Source organism: Girardinichthys multiradiatus, chromosome 8 (genome assembly GCF_021462225.1).
Source record: "Girardinichthys multiradiatus isolate DD_20200921_A chromosome 8, DD_fGirMul_XY1, whole genome shotgun sequence".
Lineage (NCBI taxonomy): Eukaryota > Metazoa > Chordata > Actinopteri > Cyprinodontiformes > Goodeidae > Girardinichthys > Girardinichthys multiradiatus.
The window spans coordinates 18,851,152-18,873,740 of NC_061801.1; the positions used below are offsets into that span (position 1 = coordinate 18,851,152).

At 37.2% G+C, this 22,589-nt stretch overlaps 1 protein-coding gene across 1 annotated transcript in view; it reads left to right on the forward strand.

The window, feature by feature from the left end:
- Positions 1 to 22,589, forward strand: part of LOC124872942 (potassium/sodium hyperpolarization-activated cyclic nucleotide-gated channel 1) — a 120,481-nt gene that overhangs the window by 78,067 nt on the left and 19,825 nt on the right. The window contains exons 5-6 of the mRNA XM_047373381.1: positions 8,297 to 8,443; positions 13,615 to 13,855. Coding sequence (XP_047229337.1) covers positions 8,297 to 8,443; positions 13,615 to 13,855 — 388 coding nt within the window. The remainder of the gene's footprint in view (positions 1 to 8,296; positions 8,444 to 13,614; positions 13,856 to 22,589) is intronic.

The window sequence follows — 22,589 nt, forward strand, 5'->3', positions numbered from 1 at the left end:
AAGAAAAGGTGGAGGGGTGGCCACTTTGTTTAAAGAAATACTAAAGTGTAAAAAAGTATTTCTGGGCAAATTTGACTCTTTTGAATATTTGGCTCTCCGGGTAAAGAGCCCGGTCCGAACAATGTTCTTGAATATTTACAGGCCTCCTAAGTCCAAAACAAACTTTATCAGTGATTTTAATGAGCTTTTATCTGTGATATGTGTCGATTATGACTGTTTATTTATTGTGGGAGACTTAAACATTCACATGGAAAATCCTGAAGACAGAAGTGCAATAGATCTATGTGACACTCTTAGAAATTTTGGTTTGACTCAACATGTTAAACAGCAAACGCACAAACAGGGACATATTTTGGACTTGATCATCACTAAGGGTCTAAACATTTCCAATATGTCTGTAACTGATGTTGCTCTGTCTGACCACTTTTCTGTTATTTTTGAAAGCATCATCTGCAATGACTCAGTTTGCCAAAGAGACATGATAAGAAAACACATCTTTACGGACAGTGCTGCTGAAACCTTTAACCAGATTTACTCTTCTACCTCCACTTTGCCCTGTAACACTGTAGAAGAGTTGGTAGAAAACTTTCATTCTAAAATCTCAGGCATCAAAGTAGTTTCTGGGAAGAAAATGTTTCCATGGAGAAGTGCTCCACCAGTCAGAAGTGAAAAAAAGGAGTGTCGAAAAGCTGAACGCAGGTGGCGAAAGACTGGACTCCAGGTTCACTATATTATCTATAAAGAGAGACTATACAGATATAACCTACAACTGAAAAATGCAAGGGAATCTTTCTTTTCTGAGATCATCTAACAACAAACCCTCCTGTAACTGTAGCATCTGAACTCCACTCTACCAGGGCATTCAATGAATTTGCTAACTTCTTCACTGAAAAAACGCAAAAGATCAGAGGCGCAGTCAGCACATCAACTCTAGTACCAAAGTTGTCTCCAACTAGAACTGATTTTGACAAAATTTCCCAATTTCACCAAATAAACTACAAAAAACTTTGAAGAAATCGTACACCAACTAAGCTCTTCTTCCTGCTGTCTCGATGTTTTACCCACAGCTTTCCTTAAGAAAGCTTTGGCCATTATAACATCTGATTTAACAGAAATAATAAACACGTCCCTTTTGTCAGGTATTTTCCCCCAGGCCCTAAAACAGCAATTATCAAACCTCTATTGAAAAAGAGCAACTTGGACAAGCTGCTACTACAGAACTACAGGCCTATATCAAACCTCCCCTTCATCAGTAAGATTATTGAAAAATCTGTGTTTCAACAGTTAAACAACTTCCTAACAATGACCAACCGCTTCGATGTCTTCCAGTCAGGCTTCCTGCTCACCACAGTACAGAGACTGCTCTTGTCAAGGTGTTCAATGACAGCCGTATAAATGCAGACTGTGGAAGAACCACAGTGCTGGTATTATTGGACCTTAGTGCAGCATTCGACACTGTTGATCACTCCATTTTATTAGAGTGCCTGGAAAACTGGGTACAGCACTCAATTGGTTTAAATCCTACTTGAAGGACAGGGACTTTTTTGTGTCAGTATGTAACTTTACATCAGAGACCACAAAAATCACATGTGGCATTCCCCAAGGATCCATCTTAGGCCCCTCCTATTCAATATCTACATGCTCCTCCTAACTCAGATTTTCATAAACTACAACGTAAGTTATCATAACTATGCAGACGACACAACTACACATTACGATGTCACCGGGTGACTATGAACCCATTCAAGCGCTGGGTAAATGCTTAGAAGAAATCAATGCATGGATGGGCCAAATTTTTCTTCAGCTGAATCAAAACAAAACTGAAGTAATAATCTTTGGACCAAAGGAAGAGCGTTTAAAAGTTAGCACACAGCTTCAGTTAAAACAGCTAGAAACCACCAGTCAGGCTCGAAACCTGGGTGTAGTGATGGACTAAGACCTGAACCTTCAGAGGCACATAAAGACAGTAACAAGGTCGGCCTTCTATCACCTAAAGAACATCTCCAGGATTAAAGGACTAATGTCTCAGCTGGACCTTGAAAAACTAATTCATGTGTTCATCTTTAGTAGAATTGATTACTGCAACGGTGTCTTCACAGGTCTGCCTAAAAAGTCGATCAGACAGCTGCAGTTGATCCAGAACGCTGCTGCCCGCGTCCTCACTATAACTAAGAAAGTGGACCACATCACCCCGGTTCTAAAGTCCCTACACTGGCTCCCTGTAGCTCAGAGAATAGAGTTTAAAATACTTCTGTTAGTCTATAAAACACTGAATGGCTTAGCACCAAAATACATTACAGACTTGTTGTCAGTGTATGAACCACCCAGACCTCTCAGGTCATCTCGCTCAAATCTACTCTGCATACACAGAACCAGAACCACACATGGAGAAGCAGCTTTTAGTTCTTATGCTCCACTAATCTGGAATAAACTCCCAGAAAACTGTAAAAGCGCCAAAACCATAAATTGCTTTAAATCAAGATTAAAAACTTATTTGTTTAGAGTGGCCTTTGAATGTGTTATCTAAACATTATTAATTAAGTTTTCAGTCCAATTTTCCTTTCATTTTCTTATCCATCATTCTATTCTCTTTATTTTTTTTAATTACCTCTGTTGTTTGATTTTCTGTATCATTGTAATGTTTTTCCTTATGTACAGCGCCTTGAGTGCCTTGTTGCTGAAAAGCGCTATATAAATAAAATTGACTTGACTTGACTTTTCCTTCCATTTCATTCAACATTCTCAGATACCTGATTATTACTTATCCAATACTGCAGCAAATGAAACTAGATGTGCTAAAACAAGATGATTAGGGAAATCAATGTGCAATTCCTATGATTTTCATTCAATAACAGAAGCCATCAAATATGATCTTGTGCTCTTTATTTGTGGTAATTGGGTATTCCTAATCAGTACTGGCTTATAAAGGCTTTAAAGAAATCAAATATCTCATTTGACAAATTTTCTTTGGAAGAATTACAGTAAACTATACTATGTTTTCTTTTTAAGTCGAGATGTAGGCTCTTGAATGTTTCCATGTGAAGTAATTTCTCCCGTCTTATTGCTGTTTCTTCCTATTTTTATTTCAGCGTATAGGTCATCGGCAATAGTTTGAACAGCACATACAACTAAAAAGGAAGCTTAATCTTCTAATATGAAATTATAAACAAATCAAAGTTGAATATTTGAATTGATGGGTTTGGAAAATTTAGTTGGAAACTTTAAAAGCTAGAGCCAAAATGGACTGAAGTTTTGCTTATTTTGTTCATAGAATGATACAATACAATGAATAATTTACAATACAGTACAATGCAGCTTGGTTTAGTTCATGGTTCATTTGATACAACACAGCAGGATATGGTTTAATACTATAAAATATAGTCTGATACAATTTGACATGATACAACATATTATTAAACTATTTGACACAATATGATATTGTGTGGTGTGATGCTGTATAATATAATGTAATGAAGTATTTAACTTAATACTGTACAATATGGTGTAATACAATTTTACATAATACAATACATTATGACACAATTAGACACAATTAAATGCCATTTGAGAAAATACAGTTTGATACTATTTGAGCCAAAAAAAGAGTATACATATACAATCTAATGGCAGTAAGATATAGTGCAATTGCATATGATCTAATACAGTACGATATGATATATTGCAAAACAGTACAACACAATCTGACCATGATACAATGCAGTATGTTACAATACAATTCTATATAATATGGCACAATATGTTATCTTCTGTGTGATACAGTTTGATATGATGGGTTATACTATGCGATTTATGTATGTTTCTATTTGACACATTACAAGACAGTATGATGCAATTCAATGCAATGCAAAATGTTACGATACTATTTGATACACTACAGAGCAGGATATACTATTACTGCATGATATAAGTATCAAATGATTTAATACAAAGTAATACTGTACAATACAATTTGACATTGTACAGTACTGTGTGATGCAATAGATTTTCTATAGAATGTAAACAAATGGACACTACACAATCAGTATACAATGAAATTTCATGTGATTAGCTACAGTACAGTTTGCTTTTATACAATGCAATACAATATAACATTGTTTGAATACAGTACAGTACAAGATTCTATAAGATATTATACCATATGATATGATAAAGTGCAATACGATTTGATGCAATGTATCGAAATTAGGTGTGGTACAATACAATGTGATATGCTACACTGTGATGTGACACAATACAATAAAAGACATTATAATTCAAAACAATTCAATTCAGTAAAATATGATAGGGTGCAGTATAAGCTGATATAGTACTGATAAACTTTAGCTGTTTACTACCAGCTAGTCAAAAAACAGCAGATTCAAAGCTTCACTGATGGTTAGCTGCAGATTCATTGTGCTGATTTGCGCATCAGCACAAACACAAAAGTTAAAGTGATACACATTATCTGTCCCGTTGGAGGCTGTTACGATAATTCAGATCAGCAGAGTCACCTTGACTGTAACTATAACAGGACATGCTAAAATACCAGTTCATTAATTTACACCTTGCTTGTAAAAGCATTTAGATGGTTTCAATTTATTCTGGCATGGCAGGCTGACCTTGCCAGACGTGTTCATGGTCAATGCAATCTAGAAAAAGCACTCCTCATTGCATTTGGCAAGGCTCCATAGAGCTGTTTAACATGCCGCTTAAAACCTGTCATTGCTATATGATTGCAAAGCATTTGCCAGAATGATTTTTTTTTAAAGCATCACTCTCATACATACCTAGAAACTTAATCTTAAAAATGAAAAAAAAAAAAAAAACTACTAAAAATGTCCAGATTTATTGTACTTGGGAAAATAATTTGGGATTGATTATAGACAGCTAAAGGCTCACCACAGAACATTCTTACAACAGCTGCCCATAGCAAATAAGTCTGGAGTCTAAAGTTACTGAATTAGTGACATGTCTCTTGCTCGGTGTGGGATGTGCATCTGCTTCACAGCAAATAGTCTTAATCTGCCCCCTTTCTCATTTTACCTCCCATTTCAACAACCCTCCAGGCATTGAACTCTTAGGTTTGAGGCTGTGAATACGCCTTATTTGTGGGAGCAGAAAGCCCTGTGTGTGGCCAGGTTCAGCCTGGGCTGATTTGCTGCATGGCTGTGCATATCAGTGAAGCAAGATGAGGAGCAGCAGGGATGAGTTGAGGGTGCTGAGCCTCTAGTCATTACATCTCATCTGTCTCTGCCACAACCGGGGGGAGGTGCACGGATGCAAAGATGGGTGAGGGAGTGGTGCTTGTTACAAGTAATTTGGTGCCAGATGATGTTTACATCAAGGATGTGTTGGGAAAATGTGACCCATATAGTCATTGTTTTCAAAGGTTCTCTTATGTTGCTTGGTAAAGGTTTACAAAAACATGTTATGAAGAAGAGAGTACTCATGATTTAAAGAGGAGGAAAAAAACAGATTGAGCAGTCAGAGAGATTGTTGGAGGGGAGAGAAGGAAATGAGGGGGTAAAGTATGTATGATATTAACATGTCCCTGCTGTGATGCCATGGTACTGAATCACTTAAAGCCAGAGGACATCTATCATTCAGCTGAGGAAGACCAATGACCACACTGCAAATAGCTGCTTCCTATATTTTGCCCAAACAAGATCCCTTTTAGCCACTTTAAGCACCAGCTAAAAATGTATCATTGTTAGGAAGACAGAAAGATGGATTTATGTAAGAAATAAATTAGCCAGGTATATGAAGAGTTTTGTCAGCACCAGTAAGAATTTAGCATCCAATAAAAAAAAAACCATTAATGATTTTAGCTTTTATAGACAAAAGTAACAGCTTTCACATACTTTTCTAAGTTTCCTGCTATATGTGCAGAACCAGATCCCATGTTAGAGAGAGAAATCACTGTTAAACAGGATTTCAATCAGATTTTTTGAAAGAAATGAAAAATCCTGTGGAGCTTAGCATATTAAATTAGCAATTAGCGCAGGTAGCACAGCTAGCAGTACAAAAACAGTAGACTGACATTACATTGCTGGAGAATTTTAACCTTTACCTTAACTTGCTATAGGATGCAAACACCAGATTCTGTATGCTCTTCAAGAGACAGAGGTTGATGCAATTTTGGTGCAATATGCTCAGCCTTCCTGTTATCTGCTAAAAGTGTGGTTCTCACTCACTCTCACAGTCTGAATGAACCGCAGACACATCTTGACACATAGAAAATATAACTACTTTTTAAAATAGTTTCTCACATCGGTGTGTTTTCACTGATTTCATTACGCCTTGCTACTGAAAGTAGCATACATTGAGGCTTCTTCACTTTGTAACAACTTTCATTATTATTAGTGTTGTGGATAGCATGATCCGCTGTTGCTTACCATTCATCAGAAAATGATCAGATTTTTTAGATTCTGCCCAGTCAGAGCTGATCAAGCTAAAAATCATCAGATCACTGTCATCAGTGGATTTCTTGTATTTCTACTTAAGGTAGGCTGATAATAATCCAAATTCGTCATTTTTGCCAGACTCTGTGCCCCACCTTGTTTAACCCAGTCAAAATGTCCTGCTTGAGCCACAGTAAACACTCTCCAGCATCAACTGGGTGAACTCAAAATAAATCAATTTCCCACAAACAAAACCCTGGTCCCTTATCACCTTTCTGCAGCTGGGAGAGGGAATCAATAAAGGGGGGTATTGTGCCTCAAGTGTCTTCTCTCTTGCTGCCAAAAATTCATTTTGTGGGTCCGGTTGCGCCACACCGGTCAAAGAGCTTGCCACTGGCCTGAGCTACCAACCTCACAGCTGCTGTCTGCTCTCCCCCACTGCTCTGCTATGATTACCCAGGGGAGTGTGAGAGTCACTGTTTATTTTCAGCTGTCTGGGCTGTGGACTGGATAGGAAGATTGTTTCTGTCACTCAAAACCCTGTTACAAAACTGATCAAAATAGATTGGGCTCAATTGGAGATTAATTTTTAGTCCTATTGTCCTACTGTAGCAGCCTAATGTTGAATAAGGCAACCACGAGATGGAATTAATTCATTTCAAAATCTCCTTGTAACAAAAATCAAATTTCTGCTATAACTATTATTTTCTATGACACTTAGCATTGTCCTTGATTCTTTACAAATTTCCTCATTTACATCAACGCATTTCAGTGTATTTTATTGATAACAGTAAAACACTAACACTAATGTGGTACATAATTAGGAAGTAGGAGGAAACTGAAATATGGTTTTCAAATTTGTTTCTAAATAAAAATGTGAAAAGTGTGCCTTCTATTTGTCTTTTGGCCTCTTTACTCTGATACCCCTAAACAAAATCAGTTCAGAAGACACCTAATTCATAACTAGCCCATCTGCTCTAAATATTTGTCTTTAAAGCACCTGTGTTGTTTGTTAAGGGAAACACTTGACCATCAAATCTGATCTTCTAGAAACACATAGAAGGTGTTCTGAAGGATGAAATAAACATCATGTACAGTTATTTGGCTGCATCACAACTCCAGCCTGTAATTTATCCAAACCTGTGTTTTGCTGTGGAGAGGTTGCTTATGAAAGCTGTTTGCACAGATCTACCACTCAGTCTGTTTAATATTCGTGTCCTTCATGGTCTGATGTGTGTTGCAGACAATCACAGACACACAAAATCAGGATTAATGTGGATCATGAAATGGTCTTTTGCAATCTGATGGGTGTTTTCAATCATTGAGTCAACTAGTAACTTTTAACTACTAGTTGTGAGAAAAAAAAGTTATTCTGAAGATGCTATGTAGTTCTAAATATTTTCACAAGTTTTTATGCATCAGTTACATTATTTTTCATATTGACACCTAGCTTCAAAGAGAACTATGTGGCTGCTGAATGTCAGGAAATGTGAATTTTCAGTTAGTTTTATTTGTTGTAGACTAGAGTCTGCCATGATAATTTGCATTACTTCTTGATTAGATGAGGTTATCAGAGCTCCTACCTTGTTCTGACATAGCCCTCGGCCTGTTCTTGTTCCTGCTTTTCTTCACCACCTGCATCTCTCTCCCCACACACAACCAGGACATAGCACTGTGACTCAGTGAGAGCACAACTTGTCCTTGTTACAGGGACATAAAAGTACACTGTGGGACGACTATGCTTTACCCAACTTTGCTTTTGTTTCGAAGTGTACTTTAAAATGACATTTTTCTCACATATTAACAAAATGTTATGCCAAATTAAATGTAAAGGATTGTAAAAACACTGTTAAATCTATCTGAACTGAAGCAAGTACCTTTTTTTCCCTTCCCAGTATAAGCAAGTGGAGCAATACATGTCCTTCCACAAGCTTCCAGCAGATATGCGGCAGAAAATCCATGACTACTATGAGCACCGCTATCAAGGCAAGATTTTTGATGAGGACAACATCCTGAGTGAACTCAACGATCCACTCAAAGAGGTGAGACAGCTCCACTGATGAAACACAGAAGTCAATTCATACTTTGACCCCATATCATTTCCTTTTGATAGAAGTTTTAAATTGTATTTTAGAATAGATTAAAAAAATACACTGAAAAGTGCTTGTGACAGCTGGTGTCACATTGTTTTAGTTTTGCGGGGAAAACCTTACTCTATCCTCGAAAGATAACCTGAGAATTTTCATTTGACAACAAGAAAAACCTTAAGTATTTGACTGAAAGTCTGCAAGGGTATACAAATAATCTTTACAGCAACAACATGTGAAATAATATTGAAGATTTCTTTGTGGTTAGGGGCCACTTTATGTCTGAGCTCCTCATATCAGCAAATTACACAAGGATTTTTCAAGTGTGTATGAATTTTGGGTAGAAGAAGAATAAACAGCAAAGCAAGCAAAGGCACTCAGCACCATCTTTCATCTAGCCCCATTAAGTCACCTTGCCGAGTTGTGTGGTGCTGGTTTATAGTTCCAGATGTTTATTAGAAAGGCAAAGGGATTGAAAGATATAACACAAACATATTCTGTGGGGGTAGTTCAGTGTGTGCAAAAAGCAAAGGTAATACCAGCATAGAAACAAGACAGACTGGCGATAGCTGATCTGAACTAACCAAAGAATCATATGATCCTGGAAAAGGTTAACATTACTCATTAGTCATACAGTGACCATGATAAAAGAAAAAAGAAAAAAATTATGTTTTGAAACCTCAAAATGCCGCAATTATGTTTCAAAATGTATTCTGTATTGTTTAGCATTATAGTTTCACTATTTAATACATTACAATATAAGTTGATTTTATATATTTTATATATATATATATATATAGGTAATTTATGTTTTACACCAATATCAGTGTTGGAAGCTTTCATGAGATGTGCAATGATAGATAATACAAGAAAGTTGTGTTGAAATCTAATATTTCTTAAGTTGTCATCATAAGAGTAGCAGAAAATGTGGTGAAATCTGAGGTTCCTGTGACATATCCCTAAATCACCCAATAGTACTACAAAATCACATGTTTTTTTGTTTTTTTCTCTTAAGCTGTTGATCTTTTGAATTAAGGTCATATAGTTTCATCTTGTCTCATTTTAAGTATTTATTTGTTCATCCACCCTTCCAGCAAGGTTGGGCAATAACCCAATATTAAGGTTTTCCAGGGCATCCAAAAATATAAACTTTATTGCTTTGAGGCGCGTCATTAAAATATGTAAATATGATGTGAGTCATGCTAAATGTGTGTTGTTTTTTTTTTTGTGTATTAATAGTGTGCTTCCGGTTTACTCTTCTGGTGCGATGTTGGGTGGCTGTATTGTTTTTTCAGCAGTGACACCTTGTCTGCAGTTAGGATACTTCACAGGTGTCAATAGTCATTCCTCTCTGATGATCCTGCAACGTATTTACATGATCTAACCCAGCCATCTTTTTTATTTGTATGTGGGCCCAATATGGATCAATGCTAAATGTGAGACCCACTTAGGTTAGCGGAATATAACCAAATCAAAACCACCCCGTGCCCTAAGTAGGATGTAGTTGGATCTGGAATGGCAATTGAGAACTTCAGTTCAAATTGGTCAATAAATATAGGAACCTTTTTACCTGCAAAATCTATGTATCCAACTTGGGGACACTACGTAACCCTCAGCCCCATGTCTATATAAATATTGTCTGGGAAATGTCTTTATTGCTTAACCTGTTAAGTCCTAAGGGTTTTAGAAGCAATTTCCACCTGACATTACATACCTGAAATAAATCAAGTGTAACTCCACAGTTGTAATGTCTACATGCAAACGTTTGGTACCTGTGTAAAGGTAAAACATACAAGAATATTTTTCAAGTGGAAGCAGTATTGCAACTGTTACTATGTCTGATTTATTTGTGATTAAACAAAAAAACAAATGAAACACATCACACACAGCTCGGGTTAAGTCCTGTGAATCATATCAGCCATATTTGGTATTTAGGAGCCATAATATGTCCTTCCCTCACATAAGATTGGATAGCTACCCAGGCATTATTACCACCAAAATGTGTTCTTCTAAAGGCATCAAATTCAGGAGGTGCAGACAGATTGCTCACTCTTGGATCAGGTTAATCTGTTTAATTTTGAAGGATATGGACTATCCTAAAATATAAAATAAGTGAAACCATGAAGTATAATCTTCTATGTCATGTCTTAATGGCACTTTTCAGGCTTGGCACATACCAACTGAGAAAATGGGCTAGAACCTAAGCTTGACAACTTCCTTGGAAATTTAATTATTAAACTAAAACCCTCCTGCAGGTAGTTAAGTGCTTTTAAATTGCCTATGCTTTCATACTAGTTGTGGAAATAGAACTAATCTGAATGTATTTTATATCATTCCAGACGTAAACAGTTTCGGTAATAAAACCGTATTATTTTGAAAATGATTTCCACCTGTTTTCAATATTACCTCAGTTTATTTTGATGCACAGTGAAAGCCAACTGGTTTCAAATAGGCGATCCATCACCAAGGACGTAAAAAAAAATCACCTTTTGTGTTACATTCAAGGAGACAGCAAAACACCCTATGTAATCCCTGTTAGTCAATAGAGAGGATCGCTTTACAGCAACTCTCACCAGCTCTGTGCAGCATCAACATCAGATAAAACACAAGAAACTAAACAGAGAGCAGAACTTTAGAAAACATGGAAAACTTGTTTATAAAAATGTAGCACTTTACAAAATGCTAAATCAAAAGGATCTACAAAATAAAAGCAAAAATATTTCACAAAACACCCTGATGAAAAAGTTACAAACATTTAAAAAGAAAATGTGGTTTCTGACCCTCTGACATATTCCTAAAAAAAATGCAACAATTTTATGGGACAGTCTGTCATTTTAGATTTTTTAAAATCAAAACTATTTAACAAAATACAAAAAAGCCCACAACATGATGTTGCCACCACAATGCTTCTTTAGGTGGATGTTTAGGAAGTTAGTTTTCTGCCACACAAAGCACTTTGCATTAAAGTTAAAAAGTCAAATCTTGGCTTAATCTGACCAGAGTTCCTTCTTGCACGTTTGTCATGACAAAACTGAAACTTTAATCATTGCCCCTGAGAACCGAAAAGCTGACATCAAGAAGTATATTGGTGCATTGGCATCTTCTATTAAACTTAACCTCAGAAATCTTGGTGTTATTTTTGATTCTGCCTTGTCTTTGGAGGTCCATTCCCGTGGATTAATCAGATACAGCTTTTTCAGCCTAGAAATATTCCTAAGGTGTGGCCTCTAGTGTCAAAAACTGAACTAGAGATGATTATTCATGCTTTTATTTAATCTTGTCTCGATTATTGTAACAGCCTTTGTATGTGCTTGAATAGGAAGAATCTTGACCGGCTTCAGTCAGTTCAAAATCCTGCTGCAAGTCTTTTAACAAACACACGAAAGAGACAGCACATTACCCCTGCCTGTTTTGCTTTCTTTACATTGGTTACTGGTTCATCTTAAAATTAATTTTAAAATTTTAGTCCTCACTTTTAGAGCTCGGTGTGGTCAAGCCCCAGTCTATGTCTGACTTTCTGGAGCCCCTCAGTTCTTCTCGCAGTCTGAAATCTTCCAATCAAAGACTGTTAATGGTCGCTTGAATCTATTTTTAAAACCAGAGGGGATAAATCCTACAGAGCTGTGGCGCCCAGGTCGTGGAATGTGTTGCCTCCATCTTTGCGTTGCCTTGAGTCTGTGGATTATTTTAAGAAGCTGTTGAAGACACATTTATTCAGACTGGCTTTTAACTAGTTTTATAGTGTATGTTTTCAAATGTATTCTGTTTTTATTTTTGTTTCCTTAGTTTTATAGTTTATTTTTCTTTACTTTATATGCATGTTTTTACTACTTGTGTTGTAGTGTTTTTATACTTGTTTATATTTTAAAGCACTTTGTGGTTTGACCTGTGAAAGGTGCTATATAAATAACAGTTACATACTTACAGTCTAAGGTTTTTCTTTTACAATGAATTGATGTAAATGCTACTTATTGAGTGAAATTTTGATTGACTGATTGATTAATTAATTGATTGATTGATAATAGTCCTCACATGTTTTTTATTTATTTACTTATTTTTGCCAGTTTTTTGTTTGGTTTTGGGTATTGATTAAGATCAAAGTTAGTGAAAAACTCATTAAAGAAATATATTCAGTCCCTCATGGCTCCAATTTGTCAGTTCAGTGCAGATTTTAATTAGCATTTAATTTGTTAAAGTGATGGATGGATGGATGGATGGATGGATGGCAACCTTCTTTAAAGCATCTGTAGGTTAATTCCAGGTTGCTTTTCAGCACATGTAAGGTTTTCATTATCTGAACTGTATCTCCCTGGAGGTGTAGTGGTATAAATAAATAACATATAGGCTTATTGTGAGGAGCTGCATATCAGTTTCATGTTTGGTCATTATGAACATTTTAATGGTAAATACAAGAAAAATGAAACCCATATTCTTCCTGACTAGTATATGACTAATCGTTAAATCGGCATAGCCAAAGATCAATTCCCAGACAAGAATACTACTTACTGTCTAATTCATTAGTTCTGGTGTATGATTGAGGTCAGAAACCCATGACATTTGCTGACAAACACATCTAAGGCTGTGCTAACATTCTTTTCCGTTGCACTCATGTAGCCAGCAAACATCACAGAGATTGGTTATCTTCCTGGTAATGTCCCGTTGTCACTGGAGGAGAATTATCGCTCATGTGGGGTTAACAACACATCGCTGCGGTTGCCAAGTGCCCCAGCCTTCCATCTGCACAGCAACAGAGATGCAACGGACAAACAGACAACAAGCTCCTAATCTCCTGCTGTGTATGAGGGGACAGGATGAGACCAGCGAGATGGCTCGCAGCCGGCACCAGAGGGCAAACTCATCAGGAACTGATTTATGTGCCAAAAAGTTTCCTCTCATGAGAGATATGGGAAGTGCTTTGGAAGTATTAAGCCTAAATAAGCACCGTGTGTCCAATTTCATTTATGTTTGCAGATAGTGGTTCAGAGATGAAAGGTTTATGGGGGGACTTTGTGTTGGACCATTTAACTGCTGCTTGTATCACTCTGTGTTTCGCTGAAAACAAGTGAATTATTTATGGCACGAACCCATTCGTTTCATCAAACACTTTCCCATTTTACCTCCACCAGGAAATTGTCAACTTCAACTGCCGTAAGCTCGTGGCCACTATGCCTCTGTTCGCCAATGCCGACCCCAACTTTGTGACGGGGATGCTCAGCAAGCTGAAGTTTGAGGTTTTCCAACCTAATGACTACATCATTAGGGAAGGCACAGTTGGGAAGAAGATGTACTTCATTCAGCATGGGGTCGTCAGCGTCATCACCAAGTTCAACAAGGAGATGAAACTAACTGATGGGTCCTACTTTGGAGGTAAGAAAAAATCTTACTTTATTTATTTATAAAGGACTTTAAAACAACCACAGCAGCAATAAAGTGCTGCACATGTAAAAAACCAATGAAACATAAAACAAGAAAAATTAGGAAAAAAGTTAAAAACAATAAACTCAATAAGACAGAATAAAAAACTAAAAAAGTACTTATTTTTCAATGAATTTGCTTTTTTCATACCCACATAAAAATGCAAATAAGGATGATATGATCCTGTCAGCATGCTCAGAATCATACATATATGTGCACATGTAACATGCTTAGATAGAAAAGCCGACTAAGGGTTGTGTTTGATGCTGTTGGAGGTTATTGTAGATTCTCATTAACCAGTGTCAGACATTAGTCAGCTTCTGTGCTTATATAACCTCTCATCTGGTTGCTGGAGTGGGCCAAGGCACGGATCAGGCATCCCTTAGGACACACACGGAGGTCCCTCCCCCACGCTCACCCTCGCATGCAAGAACTCTTCCTCCATACGTTCTTGCTGGATTTACTTAACACTTGCCACTAAAAACCCTTCTGCTTGAAGTCAAGAGCACCTTGCTATTCTCATCCTATCGCTGTATTTTAAATCTCTAATCTTCTTCCTCTACAAGACATTCCAGATATTATCAGATTTTTCAGGTGTCACTTGTAATTTCATTGCAGGTTGTTTGTTGTCTTTTTGAAAGCAAAGCAAAGTTTCCTATTTTAGGCTGTCTCGCATTTTTTATGTCCTGAGTTCCCTCGTGCCATGGGAGGAGGGTAAGAAGTCTAAGAATACCTTCCTTTTGGTCTGTCTGTTGAATGCACTGTGCACCTCCTTGACGAGCTGAGCGAGGCAGAAAATTTAAAAAATGAAACAAGAAGTCTCCCTGTTAAATCATCAAAGTCTATCATTCCTGTCCAGCACCCCCTCCAAATGCCTCACACCTATGCTCCAAAGAGGAAAAAAACTGCCTTGGAAAAGGATTCGTACCTCTTAAACTTGTCCACATTTTTCACACATAACAACCATACACTTTAATGTACTTAATTGGTATTTGATGTGATAGACTCATTAAAAATAGTGCATAATTGTAAAGGGAAAGCAAAACATAATTTCGTTTGTAATAAAATCTAAAAAGTGTGAAGATGTCATAATGTGGGTTTCTGTTGGACCAGTATGCAGGGAAGAACTCCTGAAGCTCGAAGTTTGCAGGTAAGACGACACTTTATTGCTCATGGCTGGACACGGACAGGGTACCAGGCGTGCACACAAACACAAACAACACATAAGGAACCAGCCAGGGAACAAAGGAAACAAACGGGCTTAAATACAAAACTGGACAGCAGGGGGGAACCAATGACACACGTGACCAGACAATCAGGGGAAAACACAGAACAGGTGTGGGCTTGGGGTTCAGGGAGACAGAAAACAAGACTAGACCAGGTAAAATAACAAAACACAAACTCAAGAACTCAAAACACAAGCAGGTATGACAGATGATCATTTGTATCAAGTTTCCCTGGATCAATAGTTTTTCAAACAACCTTCCGCTACAGTAAAGTTTTTAGGATAGGTCTGTAACAGCTTTGGTCATCTAGAGACAGCTTTGTTTCTACAGATTCTTTTTTTGCAAAATAACTCAAGCTAAGTTAGATTGGCTGGAGAGCATTTGTGAACATCAAATTTTCCAGTCTTGTTACAGATTCTCCCTTTGAGCTATTCAATATATGAATAGGCTTTGACCTAAACCATTCCACTTTAGCTCTGACTGTATGTTGAAAGCTGAACTTCCTTCCCAGTCTCAAGTCTTTTGCTGTCTCTAACAGGTTTTCCTCCAAGAATGACATATATTTAGTTCCATTGATATTCCCATCAACTATTAAGGATGTTAATAGAGTCAAAACATTAAATTTCGGTCTAATCTGCCAAGAGCATCTTCTTCTACAAGTCTGCTGTGTCTCCTGCATGGCTTGTAGCAAACTGCCAACATGACATCTTGTGGCTTTCTTTTAACAATAGCTTCCTTCTTGCTTCTTATCCATGAAGAGCAGATTATTGGAGTGCAATGCTAATGGTTATCACTTTAACAGATTCTTCCACCTCAGTTATGGATATCTTCAACTCCTCCAGAGTTACCATGGGCCTCTTAGCTGCTTCTCTGATTAATATTCTCCTTGCCCAGCCTGCCAGTTTGAGTTAAGAGCGATGTCTTAGCAGGTTTACAGCTGTGCCATACTGTTTCAATTTTTGATGATGTTTGTTTACTTAGGTTCTCTACCAAACCTCTGAGAATGTGTTGGTCTATCACATAAAATCCAAATAAATTAGATTTCAGTTTGTGTTTGTAACAGGACAAAGTGTGAAAAGATTCAAAGGGGTGTGAATACTTAGGTGCCTTTAAAGTTATTTACTCTTTGTGAGAGTCAGGGACCATCTGCTTTGCTGCTGTTGAAAAAAGCTCAGAGGAAACTAATAGCTTAATGAAGAGCAGGACATTTGGGAAGACAGTAGGTCACAAAGCACCTTCAGCCGTGGTCATTACTACAAATGCGTGCTGAAATAATATCACCTCGGGGCCAGGAGGATGGGATTGCATATTACCATTACACAGCATAGCAATGAAGACATTGTGTGGCTTTAGGAATAATACAGTATGATGCTAGAACAATGACAGACAGCAGATGAGAATCCCTTTTGGGCTTCAGTGTCTTAGTCATATGAGACTCACCCTCCTCACTCAGGAGGGAGGATAGGTGGTTGCCACAAGTGTATATATGACACATGACATGATGGTAAATTATCCCCAATGCTCCAGGAGTCAGCTGTTATGCTTTGTGACAGCACAACAGAAACATGTCAAACCACAGCATCATGAAGAGTGAAAACAGGTCTCTGATGTACACAAACCCACAGCAACACCTGAGGTTTTCCATGTGACAACAATGATATTTCAGGGCTGGAATTTTCTGCATTTTAACAGAGAATTGAAAAACAAGACCACAACAAAAAAACAGATGCTGCTGAATATATATTATCATATGGTGCTAAATCCGTGAACATGCCAGCCAACTAAATAGCCAAAGTGCACAATAGATCTTGTGGCAAAGGAAACGATACCATGTCAGCATGATTTTTTCTCACCAAAGTTTGTCTGCTATACAACAATGTCTTCTCAGTAGAGAAATTAAGATTGTGTTTTGATATCAGAAAAACTTATAGTTAAGAATGCAAGTGAAATAAAATTTAATCATTCATCAAAAAACATTTTCTTTAATATTTAGCCTAATTTAACATGAAACATTTCCCAGTTTTAGTAAGCATTGTTGTTTGAAGTTTTGCCAAAACAAATAAATAGGAATCTTAACCTTTAATGGTGCCTCATAAAGATTATTGAAATGCATGCTTCTTTGGACGCAAAGGTGACTTGAGTTTTCAAGGTCCTTATTTTTCAGAAAAACAGAACAGTATCAAACACTGGAGGTGGAAAACCCTTGTGGGATTAAAGGCAAAATTTCTTCTTGTAGAAATGAATGCATGTGCATTAGCTGTTCTAATACCGTTCCCTTTAGAGGCATGTGTTCAATATCTGTGTCCTAGCTGGGAGTGTCCCTGTGGAGGAATTCATGTTGGGGTTCATGGGGTTGGGATCAGAATTCATTGGGAGGTTAGATATAGATATATATATATATATATATATATACACATATATATATATATATATATATATATATATATATGTGTGTATATATATATATATACACATATATATATATATATATATATATATATATGTATACACACACACATATATTGATATACACATATATATATAGATATATATACACACACATATATATATATATATATACACACATACATATATATACACACATATATATATATATATATATATATATATATATATATAGATAAATATATATCTATATATATATAGATATATATAAATATATGTCTATATATAAGATATATATGTCAAGCGGAGCATTATAGTGTTAGTTGTAACTGTAGGGAGGAAATTTGACATTTCTACACATGAAACGTAACCTTGGCATAGGAAGCATGGGAAACCGGTTAAATTAATGAAAAAATGTCTAAGCCCTGGCCGTTCGCCTGCTCCCAGCGGAGCAGGGAACCCTATTGATTTTGCTTCATTTTTTTATTATTATTATTATTAGGGTTCCAAGCTTTCTGCCAGCTTTCAACTAAAAAATTTAACTTACAGCATTCACACTGCATTTTTTCAGGAAATGCAAATTTTTCTAGTTTTATTTGTGCTTTCACGCCAAAGATATAAAGATTCGTGATTTTTTATATATTGTTTTAAAACCCCTTGTTTTAAAAATCAAGGCGTGAGAGCGCAGCTTAATGAAGTAGGTCACAGTGCTGCGCGCAGACTAGAAAGATGAGGCACACTAATTGTTTTTCTGATTTAGATGCATTTCCTATTTTTTTTATAAATTTGTTATATTAAAATTCACAATTTTTCTTCAATAGCTTGCAGGTCATGTGACCAATTGACACAAAATCAATCTTAAATTGTGCAAACAGACTGGGAGAAGGAGGCCCACTCATTATTTTCTGATTTAGATGCATTTTCTATTTTTCATAAATGCATTATATTAAAATTCACCATTTTTCTTCGATAGCTTTCAGGTCATTTGATCAATTGACACAAAATCCATGTTAAATCATTCTACTAGACTGGACAACTGATACACATTCATTTATATCTGATTTTAATGCATTTTCTTTATTTTATAAATTTATTTTATCACAAATCATGATTTTTATTTTCAATACCTTTTAGGTCACATAACCCAGTGATACAGAACTACTGTAAAATCATTCTACTAGACTGAATAAATGAGACACACTTCTTTTTATTTGATTCAATTGCATTTTATATTTTTTATGATTTCTTTTCATTAAAATTCATTTTATTTTCAATAGCTTTGAGGAAACGTGCCTTTCACAAAACTAATGTTAAATCATTCTACTAAACATAACAGATGAAACTGTCTTAAAGCAATCTAACAGATCTACAGTTTTATTTCCAACAATTTATAACATTTTCTTTCTAACATTATTGGACAAACGTCACACTTTGCACTTTACTTGCATGATAGACATTTCCAGCTGCCTTTCTTTGCATTGTCATATTCTGTGCTGTTTGTGTTGAGGTACTGGGCATGGAGCCATCTATCACACATCGCACTGGATCTGTTAATACCGTTGTAGATGCTGATGACTGTGGACAGAAAGAATTTCCTGTAGCGGTCCGTCTTACAGCACATCTGAAGAAGCGTCTGACTATAGACACTGTAGTTGTAGGACAGTCTGACGAAGAGGATGCTCAGGGTTCTCCATAATGCTCTTCAGTTTATGAAGAATCCTTCTTTGCACAATGATCTCCAGAGGTTCCAGAGGAGTCCCCAGAACAGAGCCAGCCTTCTTTATCAGCTTGTTGAGTTTTTTAAGTCCCTGGCTCTGATGCTGCTTCCCCAGCAGATGATGGTAGAAGAGATCACACTCTCCACAACAGACTTATAGAAGATATGCAGCATCTTGCTGCAAACACCAAAGGACCTAAGCTTCCTCAAGAAGTACAGTCTGCTCTGTCCCTTCTTGTAGATGGCTTCATAGTTACATCTCCACTCTAGTCTGTTGTCCAGGTGAACACCGAGGTATTTATACTCCTCCACCACCTCCACTTCTTCTCCAATGATGGAAATAGTGTTTGACTTGTTCCTGTTTCTCTTAAAATCTACAATCATCTTCTTTGTTTTATTCATGTTCAAGATGAATTGTTTCCACACCATACCACAAAGCGGTCCACCACCTTCCTGTAGTCATCTTCTTGTCCATCTCTGATCCACTCCACAACTGCAGAATCATCTGAGTATTTCTGCAGATGACAGGAGTCTGTCTTGTACTGGAAGTCTGAGGTGTACAGAGTGAAAAGGAATGGTGAGAGTACAGTCCCCTGTGGTGCTCCTGTTCTGCTGACTACCTGGTTAGACTCATAACCCTTCAGTCTCACAAACTGTGGTCTGTTTGTCAGGTAGTCTTTGATCCAGGAGATTGTGTAGGCCTCCACCTGAGTCTTCTGGAGTTTCTGACAAAGCAAATCAGGTTGAATTATGTTAAATGTACTGGATAAATCAAAGAACATGATCCTCACAGTGCTGCTGGCTTTGTCCAGATGACAGTGGGTTTGTTGAAGCAGGTGTAAGATGGCATCTTCAACTCCAACTCCACAGAAATAAGCAAACTGAAGGGGGTCCTGATAGTTCTGATATTCCGATTCAGTCTTTTCAGTTGCATCTTCACCTAATTTCTTGAGACACACAGGTGGAAGGGGGAGGCAAAAGGAGCATCAGCATCTTCTGATTTGGTTGGGTTAGGGTGAGGTTTATGCATTTGTGTCACTTTGAGGAATTTATTTCTCCAAAATCATAAGAGGTGACAACACAGTATCTTAAAATTATATTAAAAGGTAATCTATACTATAACCAGAATTAATATTTCATAATTTCACAGTAGATTTCTGGAGAAATACACAACTACCCCAACAAAGTACCCCAAATGCTTCTTTTTGGTAAGGTCGAAAAGGTCCAACATCTGACACAGTGGTTGTCTGAAGGTTACTTTTCTGTTTTCTAATTTCTTAGCGGTTCCAGGATCGATGTCCTTTCTGCTCTAGGCAAGACAAGGCACGTTTATTCATTTAGCACATTGCAGTAGCAAGACAATTGAAAGTGCTGTACATAAAAAAGAAACATCATAGGAAAAGTACATTACAGTGGCATAAAGGTAATTAAAAAATATAGAGAATAGAATGAGTGATAAAAATATGAGAGGAAAGTTGGACTGAAAACATACCAACAATGTTTAGATGGCACAGTCAAAGGCCACTCTTAACAAATAAATTTTTGCTCTTGATTTAAAGCAACTCGGGGTTTCAGCACTTTTACAGTTTTCTGGTTTATTCCAGATTAGTGTAGCATAAGAACTAAAAGCTGCTTCTCCGTGTTTGGTTCTGGTTCTGGGTATGCAGAGTAGATTTGAGCAAGATGACCTGAGAGGTCTTTAATGTATTTTGGTTATTCAGTGATTTACAGACTAACAGAAGTATTTTCAAGTTTATTCTCTGAGATACGGGTAGCCATTGTAAGCACTTTAGAACTGGGTGATATGGTCCACTTTCTTAGTTTTGGTGAGGACGCGGGCAGCAACATCGTGGATCAACTGGAGCTGTGTGATCGACTTTTTAGGCAGACCTGTGAAGACACCTTTGCAGTAATCAATTCGTTATTACTGTAATATTATTGAATATCTGCTTATTATATATGCTTTAATCATTTGACTCCTGATAACTTTAATACAAACATTTTGAACTTAATTTGTCTTTTGGTGTCTTATTCACACACACAAGCTCCATAGCCGAACCTACTTCTGGTTGCCTTATACACTTGGCCGCAGTCAGTTCCCCAGCCTTGTAGTGAGTTACACAATGCATATCATTGCAGTATACATGGTTAATTGAGGATATTTTGAAAATTATGAGGCATAGTGATTTTATGAAATTCGCATAAAATGCTCTGTTCACTCTCAAAATGGGAAGTAGACTTTAGGCTTTTTTAGACTTTTATTATCATTCAACTGCAAATTCATAACATACATTTGAACAAGATTTCGTTGCTAGAATCCCAATAAAAACACAGAAAAACAAGTAAAAGCACGACAGTATAAATATAAACATATGCGACAACGGGAAGAAATGTGGCAAATAATGAATAGGTTAGAAAATTGTGTACAGAGAGAAAAGTATATGTAGAGCAATATGAATAGTGCAAGTATCTGTAGCAGCTGGATGAATTGTAACAGAGTTCACATTGACCATATAAAGTGACTAGTGTATGTATGGGAGGGGGGATTATTGGGAATTTTATTTATTTATTTATGATGTGGGGGATGAAAGTATTGCAGAATGTGGTTGTTCTGCATTTGAAGCTTCTGTACCTTTTTTGCCAGAGGGCAGCAGGGAAAACAGTCCATGGTGGGGTTCGGAGGAGTCTTTTGTAATTGTCTGAGCCCTGGTCAGGCCGCGTTTGCGAGCAGTGTCACATGGAAGGAAGCTCTCTCCCAATGATTATCTTCCTGTTTCTACACATTTCAAGTCTGAGGCGTTGCAGGCCTCACACCAGACAGAGATGCAGCTGGTCAGTATGCTCTCTATTTTCCCTCTGTAGAAGGCTGTGAAGGTGGGAGGGGAGAGGTTTGCTCTTCTCATCTGTCTCAAGACGTGTAGACTCTGCTGTGCTCTCTTCACAAGAGCAGAGGTGTGGAGGAGCCAGGTCAAGGTGTCCGTGATCTGCACCCCCAGGAATTTGATGCAGCATCATTGATGAGGTGGGGGTGTGACTTGGTTGATTTTTCGTGAAACCAACAACAATCTCTTTTGTTTTGCTGACATTCAGGATTAGATTGTGTGTTTCACACCAGTCTGCCAGGTGTGTTTCACCTCCTCTCTGTAGACCAGTTCGTTGTTGTCCCTGATGAGACCCACTACTGTCATGTTGTCTGCATACTTAATGATGTTGTTGGTTCTGAACTGGCACGGCAGTCCTGGGTCATCAGGGTGAAGAGCAGTGGGCTTAGCACACAGACCTGGGGGGGAGCCAGTGCTGAGAAAGATGACATTGGAGGTGTTTTTGCCAACCCTTA